General features: G+C 40.3%; 1 protein-coding gene across 3 annotated transcripts in view; it reads left to right on the plus strand.

The window, feature by feature from the left end:
- The window catches only part of CLTRN (collectrin, amino acid transport regulator), a 28,269-nt gene extending 15,186 nt beyond the window's left edge, over positions 1-13,083 (plus strand). Inside the window, exons 5-7 of one of the 3 annotated variants that reach the window (XM_065072563.1) lie at positions 3,626-3,742; positions 6,546-6,740; positions 10,688-12,515. In XM_065072563.1, coding sequence (XP_064928635.1) covers positions 3,626-3,742; positions 6,546-6,740; positions 10,688-10,844 — 469 coding nt within the window. In that variant the 3' untranslated portion in view covers positions 10,845-12,515. Of the gene's footprint in view, positions 1-3,625; positions 3,743-6,545; positions 6,741-10,687 lie in introns of all 3 variants that reach the window. The other 2 variants (XM_065072556.1, XM_065072570.1) reach the window with 2 other exon arrangements.

Consider the following 13,083-nt stretch of genomic DNA (forward strand, 5'->3'; position numbering starts at 1 on the left):
TTTGAAACAATATAAATCTCTTTTGTGCCTGAGACTAGTTAATCTGTAGAGCAGAAAGAATGTAATCACATTTATTTTCAGTCAAGTAACAATCTGTTTTTAGTACATTTTACCCCCCTTTGTAGATAAACAAGCTGCAGTTTTCCTCATGGATTGACAAGAGAAAGAATTCATCAGCATTGTCCATCTTCCAAAGACAGGCTATTTTGATACTAAAAATATTGTGACCGTTTAGAACAACAAAATAAGCCTCTAGAGTTAAAGCTGTTAAGTCAAGGTGATCCCATGACTTCCGTTCTCAAAAGGAAGAAAATAATGTTCCTTTGCAGGAGCAGCTGCACATGCTGTCTTGGAAGAGGCCTGAAGCCTTCAGGAGAGTTGGAGACGAGCACTTGGACCTTGGGGCTGTGGTTTTCCCACAAGCTAATGACCACTATAGGCACGCAGCTCCCTTTGGGTCTCTGGCAGCTCTTTCTTACCCCTAAACAATCCTTTAAATCTCCATAGGGAACAATGATGGTGTTTCAGGCCAAGGAGCCATCAGGGTTTCCTTTACTTACTGGTGTTCACTTGCATATATTGAAAGAAATGCAATTTTGGACTTTTGCCATAGTGCTGTAAGGCAGAACCAGGATCTTGTAGTTTTGATGATAGCAGTCTCCTATAATTGCCATGACAAAAGTCTGTCACCTGCTAAGGAAATAAAAATATGTCTGCATATTTATTTACAAATACACTTAATTAGCACAGTGCATGGAGAAGTCAAATTTCTCAAATCTATACCATGTAAGGGCATAGTTTTATAATGCTTCTGCATGTTGTGAATCCAATCCGTGTGCAAATAACACGGGGGGAGGAGGGGGGAAAGTGTACTTGCTGTAAAGAAATTGCCGCATTGGTGCTTGCTGATCCAATCTGTTTTGGTGTTTACTCGGTCCCCTTTGAACTTCTCATGAGTAGTAGTATTCCCTTTGGAGCCTGGAAGGATTTACAGAATTCAGATTCCACTGGTGCAAAAGTGGTGGCAGTGAAGCCAGATTTTGGAGGTGTATAATTGAGCAAGGATTTTAGACATAACAGGGAGCAGAAAGGAGGCAAAATTTACATATCCTAGTGTGAAGCCTTGCTGCCTGTTCGATTCAGTGCTGTTTGTTCTAGGGAGAGAGAGAGATACTGCCTCTAATGATTACCAACTGCCCTTCGTTGTGCTGAAAGTCTTGGCACTGTAGGGAAGAGCTCAGGTTTAGGAGCTTCTCTGATTCTCTGAACAAGAATGAGGAAGTCAGGATGTTCAGCCAGTCTTTTTCTACCAAATTGATTTTTCTCTTTGGGGATCAAGCTTTCCTCACTCATTCCATTTAATGAGCACCTGTAGGGCAAAATGAACCCAGGTTTTCTACCTCGACCAGTTTTTGATTGTGCTACAGAAATTCCAGCTTTAAGAACTGCAGTGACATGAAGCTTTAGGTCCTACTGTTATAAATTCTCCTGATGGAAAACTTCCTCTGCAGGTGCAGTTTTAGATGTTCTGTGAAGTCAGCAAGAGTTTGTCAGCCACCAGCGAAAAGTAGACTCTTTCCCCACCTCCTGTAAATTTCGTGCTTTGCTTTTGTTTTGGGAGGAATAAATCTGCTTTGATCTTCTCGCTTTTGCTAGCAAACTGGTGTGAATATCTCTTCAAATTCCAGAGGATGGCTTCCCTCTTTAGTCCATAAAAATTCTGTTTATTTACAAAATCAATGTTGTTCAGAGAGGTAAAAGTGGGTATTTCAGCTCTGCAAAGTCATTGCTTTCCATTTTATTGCATATCTCTATGGAATATGTACCTTTTCTGTTAAATAAAAGGTTGCCCTACCCAAGCCACCCAACACACCACCCAAGAAAGCTTTCAGCAATAAGTACAATATTTCTGCAAAATATCCAGAATGAACTACTGTGATCGTTCTGCCTTAAAAGTGAACTTGGTCTTTTCTGTATGACGACTATGCATTCATCGGCAATGTTGGCTCCTTTACATTCCTTTCTACCTCCTTCCTGCTCTTCAGGCCAATGCAGAGCTCATTTAATTATCTTTGTAATTAGCCAGCAGATGGCACTGCAAAACAGATCTCTGCGGCAGGAGAGATGGCTTCCAGCCGGCGATTTGTCCCGAGAAACAGCAGAGGCTGGAAAGGAAATGGTAAAACTTGCATTTTGATGATGGGCAGGCCAAACTTGAAAACCAATTATACTAGTTAGTAATGAGCATTACAAACATCACTGTAGCTAATTAAAAGAGGAACTGCATTCTTCTTCATTGTCTCACTGCAGGGTTTCCTGCTCCAGAACAGCAGGTTGTATCTGAAAAATGATCATTCCAAGCAGGGCCTGTCAGGACAGGGCAGCTATGTTGTGCCTATGGCCAAGTTAACCTTGTGCAAAGGTGAACCAAGTCCAAGTTGCTCTCTAGAAATAAAAATGATCCTAACCCTTGGTCCTGGACTTTCAGAATATCTGCTCACTGCTTAGACATGGGCAGTAAATCTAAATACTGAGCCAAATTATTTGGGTTATTTATTAATGATACAGATTCTTTTCCCCCATTTTTATCTCTCTGTCTGTCATTGAATTCGTGAAGGTTTTGGTTGTCCTTTTATGGTACATGCTATGTTCGTTGCCATGCTGTAATAAATGCCACCTTATACAATTCCTCTATATTACATGAGTTTGCCGAGTTTGTTTCTTAGTTGTGTGAATAAACTAGGAACAGACAGAAGAACATGGGGTCACCATCTATCTTCAGGCACTGTTCTGATACTAATATATTAGCCTTTACTTATTTAGTTTAAATACTCCATTCCATGAGTTTTTTCTAATGATGGTGCCACCGTTTATTAGTATTAGTAAGAACTGTAAGACTCAGGAAAAAAAAGCTTTTAAAATACATTTTGCTCACTTTTTACATGGTGCCATTGGAAGCTGCCTACTTGTGCTCTTCCACTATTAACTTCACATAAAGCTGAGCAATCTTCTTTTAAAACAGTTAAGTGTTTGTCATAGCATAAGCTAAAGGGCATAGGCCAGTGCCAGTATAACATCTACATTTAGCCTGTTGCCTCCACTCTGTGCCTAACTCTGTGCAGAAAGATGTCAAAAAGAATAACATAAATTTCATTGCTCTTCCCTCCAACAAAGGCATCTTGCAGAAGGGCTGCTGCACTCACTCGAAAATCATGTGGGGAATGCTCGATGCCTGGCTCCTGTGGTATTAGCTGTCAAACCCAAAATTCTAAGTTCATCAATGCATTTGCCCCATTATATGGCCTTTGACACAGCCCCAATGATTAAGATGCAAATATGTATTTTTCCATTTGCTTACACTAAATGTATGTGTGAGACCATGCACATTTGTAAGAGATACAGAAATTCATTGAAAACTCAAGTTTGGTCTCATTAAGCTTAATTTTTTAAAATTATTATATTGGGAAGTGGGTAATACTGTTTCTTCCCCAAGCATTAACTGTTCACTTTTTTAAAAGTAAGAATTTTCCTCCCTTTGGATGAAAGCTTTTAAGAAAATCTAAAATATTTTTAATGCTTCCTTCGATGCTTCTTTAATTATGATTTTTATTTTAACTTTCCACAGAATTTCCAATGTGCTGGTCTGCAATGTGACAGATCGGGTGTCATTTTGGTTTGTGGTCACAGATTCTTCCAAAAACTTGACAACTGTTCCTGAAAGTGAGGTAGAGGCAGCCATCAGGTACAGTCGCTGCTTCTGCAGCCTTTTCTTCCTTGCTGACTGGGGATGCTTTATGTCTCTGGGCCTTGCATGAATGAGCACTCTGCCTGTTTAAGGATAAACTAATCCAAGTAGTTAAAACACCGAGGGATCAGTACTATTTAATGCATGTGAGGTTAGAAGGATTTTTAACAATTTCAAAGGAATGCAAAGCATGTGAGTCTTGGGATGATAACTTTGAAAGGAGTCTTTCTTAATGCTGGAGCCTGAGGTGACATCTAGTCCTTTTCCAGAACCCTACCTGTAATTTGCTGTCCAGTGCATGGCACATACACTGCTCTCACCCAGCTGCTACATTTCCCAGAGCCTTCTTCCTCAGATGACAGAATTTCACTCTTTCTGGGTGGGATTTACATCATTTAACTTTTCCTTGCGTGCCACTTACCCGTCTACACCTGGACTAATGACCATAGGCTCCCTTTCGGTGCTGCTCAAGTACAGTTCATCTGACTTCAGAAGTCAGTTTTCAAATGAGAAAAACTCATGTGAAGGCTTCATGGGCAGAGCTGGCTATGTCCCAGCTTGGCTTAAACAATCTTATACTCGCATTCTTTTCATACCAGCTCTTTCTAGAATGCCAGCTGATAGCGTAGCTGAGCATGGCTGGTACAAAGTACCAGGTGGTATAAATCAGTTTGCTCTCCACTAAATATCGCATTCTGTAGCAAATAAAAGCAAGATCGTGGAGTTGAAGAGGGAAAAAGAAAAGAATAGGTAATCTGACTTCAGTGGTCCACCAAACCTGCATAAAGGGTCTATAGGAATGACTCCCACAAGCAGCATAACTCATGTACATTTCTCAAGCGTGGAGTGGAAAACAGACCTCTTTGTTTTCAGACTTTCTGAACTTAGTCTGGAAAATTCGTGTTATCTCTATGGAGGTGTAATGCCTAATTCCCAATGAATGAGTATGCATTCTTTTGGAAAGATTAACTTCTAAGCTTATGAGCAGATTAAACTGTTTCCTACAGAGACACCAATCAATAGCTTCATAGCATTAGTGGACGAAGCAGATTATTTATTCATTGAAGCTTTCTGTAAGAGTGCTGGAATGCGGGGTTTTTGCATTTCTGTTATTCTTTGATATGTTCAGTAGCATAAGCTGATTTATTTGAGTCTTTTGTGTGCCCTGTTTGCCACAGAAGTTGGATGCTGTTGTAGTATGTTTGTTTTTTAACTGCTGTCTGTCACCCCATAAAGAATAATATGCTATTTATGAAAAGTTTTAATTCCTCCCTAGCTTATAAACAAGAGATAAAATTATCTATAAGACTACAATACTTTATTCAATTGCTTCTGATTGCAGGTTTCCGTAGTAAATCATTATTCTAATTCTTCATACTATAGTAGCACATAAGAATGTTATGCATGGATCAGGATTTTATTGTAAGAGGGACTCTACAAACTAGAGTAAAGAGGAAGGCAAACCTCCTCAGAGCTCTGTATGAGTCCAAGATCTTGCATAAATATACACAAGATATATTTATGCATATACAAATACAAAATACACCTGTAGTTACCTGCATGTGTTTCAGCACATAATTCTGTAACTCCAGCCATTAGTTGAGGGTGAACAATGCTTCTTTCAGCTGTTCACAATGATCCTTTCACATCAATAAGGATGAAAATCTTTTCTAAATCAAAGACGGCTTACCATATTATGAGTCTCATAATATGTCATGGCTTTCTGTCCTTTCCAGGAATGCCAGCTTTCCATTAAGGCTAAGAACTTCCTGATTAAGGGACAGTCAAACATTATAATTTCCAAGAAGAGAAATTTGCAAAATCTTACCTGTATTTCCCATGTATCTGTTCTTAGGAAATACTTGCGGTATGGCAAATAAATCAAATTGTATACTCAGAAAAGCTGCTGTAAATCATACAACTGCAATCAAAAAGAATCTCTCAAGACCAATATGTGTAAAGTATTTTCTCAAAAATTTCTGACATTTTGAAAAAGCTAATGAAAGATACTACTAAAACCTCTAAAGGCTGCTTAAATTCAGATCCAGAAATACCTGCAAATGCTTAGAAGTGGTGACTGTGGGTGAAGAGGTGAAGATAGCCATTAAAGGGCAGCTGTTTTATTACTCATATGAAAAAGTATACTCATATGAAAAAGTGTATTTCTCAGACTTACAGATTCACATAATAGACAAAAATGTGCTAAGTACAAATCCCTTTAGCTACATCCTGCAGGGAAGAAGGGCATGTTGGCAATAGACGTGGCTTTTTCTGAACCACATAGTATCCTGTGCCTCATGGGCCTTAGAAAATCTACAGCAGCAAGAGCAGATGTTTCTGCTCATCACGTGTGGGACAGTTCAGTTTTGGGAATCAAGGGGCACTGATAAGTAAATCTGAGCATTGCAGGGCAGATCTGCCACTACTCTTGAATGCTGCATGAGTAGTACAACAGAGCCACCTTTCCAGATTACAACCTGCTATGTATTCAGCACACGGTCCGAACCAGAAACAAATAATAATAATAGTGTACTTAAAGTCTCATCTGTATTTCCCAGTTTTTTAGATAAATGTGTACGAAAGTCTGGTGTCCAAAACCCTGTAAGCATGTCGGTGTTTATGAATTACTGACAGGGTCTGTGTTGAAGTGGAGGTCTGTGTAATCCTACCAGCATCATGTTAGATCAAATTGAGTCCTGCCTGACTTGCAGCTCATACATTACAATTATTTTTTTTCTTCTTTTTACTTATAAAATATCTGTCTATAGAGAGCTGTAATGTTCTTTGTGTTTTTATGAAGGATGAACCGGAACAGGATCAACAACGCCTTCCTACTGAGTGACCAAACGCTGCAGTTCCTGAAGATAACCTCAACCTTATCACCTCCTGTTGAGCCCTCCACGCCTATCTGGCTTATTGTATTTGGTGTTGTTCTTTGTCTCATTGTGGCTGGAATTCTTTTCCTTGTTGTTGCAGGGATTCAGCAACGCAAGAAGTAAGCAGCTTAGCTTTTCTTCTGTTTTAACTGAATACTGGCAAGTTAACTCAGCTGGGCTGGTTTTGCTTTCCAGATCAGCCTCAGAGAAATTATAGCTCTTCCCCTCCTCCCTCCATAGGTAAAGATAACCCATGTGTCCTTTTCTGAGAAAAGGGGTTAAATTTTTTAGCTGTGAAGTATAGATGCTATAAGAATGCTGGGCTGTACTGAGGAAATAGGAATTATAAGAATACAATCCTGAAGGCCACCTAGTTAGAGGTGATAGCTTTACAAAGACATTTGCTGTCATTCTTCTCAAGGTTTTGTGTGCCATAGGTGAGCCTCCTCTCACAGACTACCCAAATAGCTACCAAGAGGGAGGAGGCTGGCAGTGACTGTGCCCCTTCCAGGGCAGTAGTGTCAAAAGCTGGCAGGGCTAAAAACAAAAATTCTGCGCCAGTTTGAGAAGCCTCAGTAGAGGACACAATAATGATTAATGCATGTCTGAAGAGGGCTTTCTCAATGGAACCTACCATTCATGACCTGATGAGTCCAAAGTACCCAGCCCTTCACAGAATCATGACCAGATCTCACCACAAGTCTAGGTGTTTCCTGTTTGGCAGTAGGGTTGGAGAGAGATACCCTCTTTTCCTCTCAGTTTTTGCCCTGTGGAGACAGTGGTGAAAAAGAGAAAACTTTTCATGCTTCTCTAGTATGAGCATATTGGAGCAGGCCAGAAAGTAGGTGAGGTTTTGGTCCTGCCGTCTCTATTGGCTCAGAGTTCAGCATAAGTAGTGGAAATTGCTCAGGTAAGCTGAGATTCTGCCGTAGAAGTTCAGCTTCTGCCGTGATTTAGGCTGCCAAAGAGGTTAACCAGTGTAGATTTCCGCTGACAACTAGATGATGTTAAAAATATTGAATGTATGGTGGACTTCATCCCCAAATACATCAACAATGGATTCATATATGAAAAAATGTTGTGTTGCAGAGATTTTTCCTTTCTACCTCCTTATCACCTTGAAGAACAGCGTTAAAAGACTTCAGAAAAACAACACATTGTGAAGGATAAGTGGTACTCATAGAGACCTCTTAGTAGTCTAGCCAGGATCCTTTCAGTTATATTTTGCATTCAGAAGAGTGCCATGAATTTGTAAAACCCCTTTATATTTTCAAAAAACAAAATTCAACAAACAATAGATGAGAGATGTCATTGGGGAAAGTCTGGGCAGTTACTTGAGATCTGTGGATAGTTTAAGCCCTGTCACAAGCTTCCATGTGGTATGGGCTGAGTTTTTTTATCTGCTGAACCTAGGCAACCTCTTCTGTAAAACTGGAGAGTAATGTTGCTACCTGAAGCCTGTACCTGCCCTCTGTGCAGCATCTTATCTCCGTGTGTCTATGTAGTGCCTAACTCAAAAGGGGTCTTCGAACATTTCAAATAAATGCAATACAAATAAGTTGTGATTAATAGCTATGAGTTTTCTAGCTAAAATAATAATTTGTGTTTTATATTGGGCTACAAGACAGCATTTATCCCCCTCCATTTTCAAATAACTCAGCTGAGCTTGAGCAGTTGCCCTCAATATGGTGTAAACTACATGTTCTTACTGTCCTACCACCAGTAATGTGGCATGTTGCTGCTTGCCTATAGTCACTTGGCATCCTCTCTCTCTCATGCTCTTGTTGTCCTTTTATTTCACTTCTCCCTCAGTTTCTAACCTTTCCTGAGAGCAGATTCATTTGTCATTGAACTCTAACCGTCTTTTCTTATCAATGGCATCTGCAGGCAGGGGTGAAGGAGTGAGGGAGTAAACCGAGCATGTATTTCTGCCATCTACTGTTGCAAAAACTGGACAGGTAACAGGGATGGTCTGAGCTATTTGACTCCTCAGAAGTGCCAGACATCAGAGAAAAGTGTTTCAAAAGTGCTTATATCCTTTTTAGGCACCAAAGTATGTGACAAGGTTGTCAAAGACTTCAGCATGTCGTGTAATGATTTTTCTTGGAAACGTGTCCAGAGCTGACATAACAGCAGCTCTGTTGCCTAGTAAGCTGTGTTGGAAATCTGGCCTCAAGGATGGTGTTGACTTCTCATAAATCTGGCATTTTGTCTTTATTGGACTTTAAAGTACCAATTAAATACCTGAGTTCAGATAAGGCCAAAAGCATGTACTTCAGGCCTTTTGTATTCAGGGTGGTAGAGAAGCACATGATTGGCCTATAATGGAGTTTCAGTAATGAGTTAGACTCATGTGTCATTTCGTGAACTGAAAAAAATTCTTAATGAGGTCTTCACTGTGCATCTCTGCCAGCATATAAAATTCTGAGCCGCAGCTGCCTGCAGCTTAAAGAGCTCCATATAATCATAGCCCTAGACTCTATGGTGAGCTGGATCAGACACATCTTCCAGTCTTATGTTTGTTCTCCTGTCATCACAGCAGTATGACACCTCCCTCTCTGATAACAGATTGGGCACATACCCAGGGCAGGACCATCCTCTGCTGTCTCTGCTGGGCTAGACTGAAGTCCACTCCAGCCAAAATCCCATCTGCAGCAGAGGCCATAAACATTTGCTCTGGAAGGAGTGGAAACAGAGTAAGCACACACATTGCTTCCCCCTGTTACTCTACCAGCATCTAATTTGCAGCTGGGGGCCTTTCTGAGCTGGATTTGATCTTCGTATATTGGGTAACCCACAGTAGTTTCTCTCCCCTTAACTTGTTGAGTCTCCCCTTGGACTCAGAAATTTTTAGCGTCTCTGAATTCCCATGGCAATGAGTTCCACGCATCTCCTACTCCTCTCATTTCTTTTGAGTCTGCTTCTTAGTATATTTTTTAATGTTCTGCCTCCACAGTTTTTGTATTAAAGAACACTCTTTTTATACTGTAAGAGCAGATACAGCAACCAGGGGTCAGAGGTTTCCACTACTACCTCCCATGTTTATTTTCAGCAAGTCTGTAATGCCAAGAATCTCCGAAAAGGCCAATAAAATTTTATTGTTGTTAATATCGCTGTCATTAGCAGTTACACTGAGCCAGGTTGTTATGATTGTCCTGAGTCAGATTGTTACAATACATGTTGCGGGATAGGAGGAAGCAGTGGATCTGACCTTTGAGTTTTTTATCCTCTGAAACTGCTGATGCTGCTGGCTATAGAGTACAGTAGGTTTTTCAACTATGAACTAGTAGATCTCAAGGCCAGAATAAATCTGGAATTAAACTGACATTGTCACATCTTGACTGATATTTCTGTATTACATCTTCCTGTGGTTGTATTTTTAGAGAATTTTATTCAGCAACTGTTTTAACATGCTTTTGATGAGAACTGGAGCCTGGAAAAGTGCAGCTGTTTGATCTAGAAAACAAAAGTATAAAATACTGGATAGGAAGGTGGCCGTTAATGAAGCTTGAACTTAAAGTGCAGATTTGCAGCATTAAGAGTACTGAACTTCTGGAGAAGATCGAGGAGAGTGAGGACACTCAAGTCTCCACATTTGGAGGCTGTAGTCTAAAGCTGATCTGTTTCTAAAAAAGTGTATTGTAATTTGTCCACATCATAGGGTGAAATCTCTCACACAACAGGGTCAGACTAGGTGTTTAGTGCAGTCCTTTCTGATGTAAAGCAAAAACAGATTTAGAGATTTTTTCCATTTTTCCTTTGCACTGACTTTTCTCTCCGCACCCTCCAGTAATTTTGCAGAATAAGGAGATGAAGTAATATTTATAACATACAACATGTTTACTCTAGGTTTTCTGATTCCCAATCCTGAACTCAAACCAGGCCATGCATCCTGTGGGTCTCCCACCTTCTGTGGGATATTTACAACAGCAAAGAGGTGCACCAGGTGATGCCTTTCAGTATGTAACCTGTAAACTTCTGACTGAATGTGCAATTTTCTATCTGGAATCATGGTGGAGTGCTGCAGGTCAACAGAATAAAATTATGTTCTCTTCCTTGTTTTTAGAAAGAATAAAGACTCAACAGAGAGAGAAAATTTAGAAGAAAAAAGTGAAGTGACAGTAACAGTAGAAAATGGGATTCCTTGTGAAACGCTGGATTTAAAAGCAGGCCACATTAATGGAGTGTTTGCAGCAGATGATGAGCGGTTCACGTCCTTATGAAATGCTGCCATTGCTATGTGGTAGTTTTTTGGAAGACTCCTGTGCCTACCTTATCTCGTCACTACTCCTGAATGTCAAACATGAAGACAAGAAAAATGTTCTTTCACTTAATTTCCCTCAAGAGAACCTTTTGCTGATAACACATACACTCAAACCTCCATTACAAAACTTTTGTTCATGAGCAAAGCAAATGAGAAGATGTCAAATGATATCCATTGAAGATTTCCAGAAGATGTGTGGCAGAACAGGGCTGAAACCTGCGTTGTGTCAGCTGTTTAATTTTTAATGATTTTTTATATATGCCTATTGCTTGTTTTTCCCTGATATAAATGTGAAATTTCATTATTCCTGAATGCCACTGGGGAGATCATCTATCATTGTCAATTCTTGCTAGGCTTTATTTCAAGCCATATGCAAAAGTGTCTCTGTAAAATTACCTCTGTTTGCTGATATACAGTATGCCTTTGCATGGAATAGTGATTAGTGCATGAAAGTTTCAGTTTATTAAGGGGAAAAAAGCAAGCTTTCACAGTCTCTGTAAGAGCAGGTTAAAAAGCGGCTGGTCATCTGTAGCTTTAGGACTAGCAAGGATCTGGTACTAAAAATGTTTTTCACTTAACAGTAAAAGTCACAGATTACATGACCTGGAAATTAAAAGTGGCAAAAGTTTGAAATATGTTGAAATTAAAAGTTGCAACAAAGGGCAGATTTTCCAAAGGTGCAGTCTGTGATTAGTGGCCCAGCTCTCATTAAACCTAGGAGAGAATTTCACAGCTCTCTGAAAAAATCTTCCTGACATTTTAAAATAATAAAACTAGAGCAGATTTCCAAGACATAGTGAACCCAGGGTCAACTGAACTCTTCATGTGGCAGCTGGATAGCTTTTGAAAAGATTGTGTTTGAAACACCAGCTGCTGGGCTTGATGGACCTGAGCCAGATAAGAATGTGCAGGCAGTGGTAAGTCAGCAGAGACCATTCAAACCTGTGTGTATTTCCTGTTTATGTGGCTGGAAGTTCAGGGTACCAAATGGTGCCAAACCCCAAACTGCATTGTTGAATTACTTTGAAATCAGCGGTACATACAGACTGTGCTATCTGTACCCTAATCCTGTTCCCATTTAAATCAGTGATACAATTCATACTGATTTCAGAAGAACTGGGCCCCATTAAAGGGGCACTGTATGTGTGGGTATCTGAACACAGAGAATGGAAGTGTGTTGAAGGCAACTATGATATCAGCAGTCACCAAACAGCTGCCCATGTCACTGAAGGCAGGATTTGACCATTAGCCATCTTTTTTTCCAGTGTCATGTTTGGAGGCAATATCAGAAAACCCATTTACTTATTTGGGTTATTTCATCAGACTCCTCACCAACAGGAACAGGGTCAAACAGGGTAAAAGCTGCTTGTAAAGGACCATCCAGTGTCCTGAAGTGTTTCTTGTCTCCAAGGGTACAAATCCTTCAGGATTTTGGCTGTATTGAGCACTTTTGACTGTCCATTTGACTCAGCACTGCCTCTTGGGTGTGGGGTGAACAGAAGGGGAGGAATGAGGAGGAGATGGGGAAGCAGTGGGCTGAAGGGAGGAAGCTGAGTGGGGGAAGCCTAAGGCTTGGGGAGACGGGAGGAGAGAAGGGCTAAATGCAAAATAAAACTTTTGAACCCACTGATCATTTGCCTCAGTTGGTCTCATCTGTCATGGTTGTCTTTCATGTCCTGATGGTGAGTCCATCTGGACAAGGGCTGTGTCTTCTTTGTATCCCAGAAGGTGTGCTGCTCCATTCTGGGAAAGGATTAGTAAAGTCGGTTATTAATGACAATATCTCAGTGCTTCAAAAGTACCATCCACAACATGGAGATATATTTCTCACCAGAATGTCAAAGATTAAGCTTACCAGTGCTTAAGATCGTTTGGAGGGAAGATCAGAGTTCAGTGTTATTATTGCTTTCTCAGTCATTGCTCCAAGGTCTTTCACTCAGGCACAGTTTTACTGAGGTAATTCACATCCCATCATTTCTATATCTTCACACTTTTCACATTCTTTGTATGACAGATAGCTACGCCGCAGTATGATCATGGATTGCTGTAACTGCAGCACCTCGGCATTAACTGGTGAAAGATTTCAGTGAGAACAGCTTGACAGTGCAAGAGCAACCTTGAGCCACCGATCAAAAATTTCTGTTGTCCTGTATTGTACTATATGATACCAAAATAAAATTCACGTGATATGAAAAAGG

This window comes from Columba livia, chromosome 1 (assembly GCF_036013475.1).
Source record: "Columba livia isolate bColLiv1 breed racing homer chromosome 1, bColLiv1.pat.W.v2, whole genome shotgun sequence".
Lineage (NCBI taxonomy): Eukaryota > Metazoa > Chordata > Aves > Columbiformes > Columbidae > Columba > Columba livia.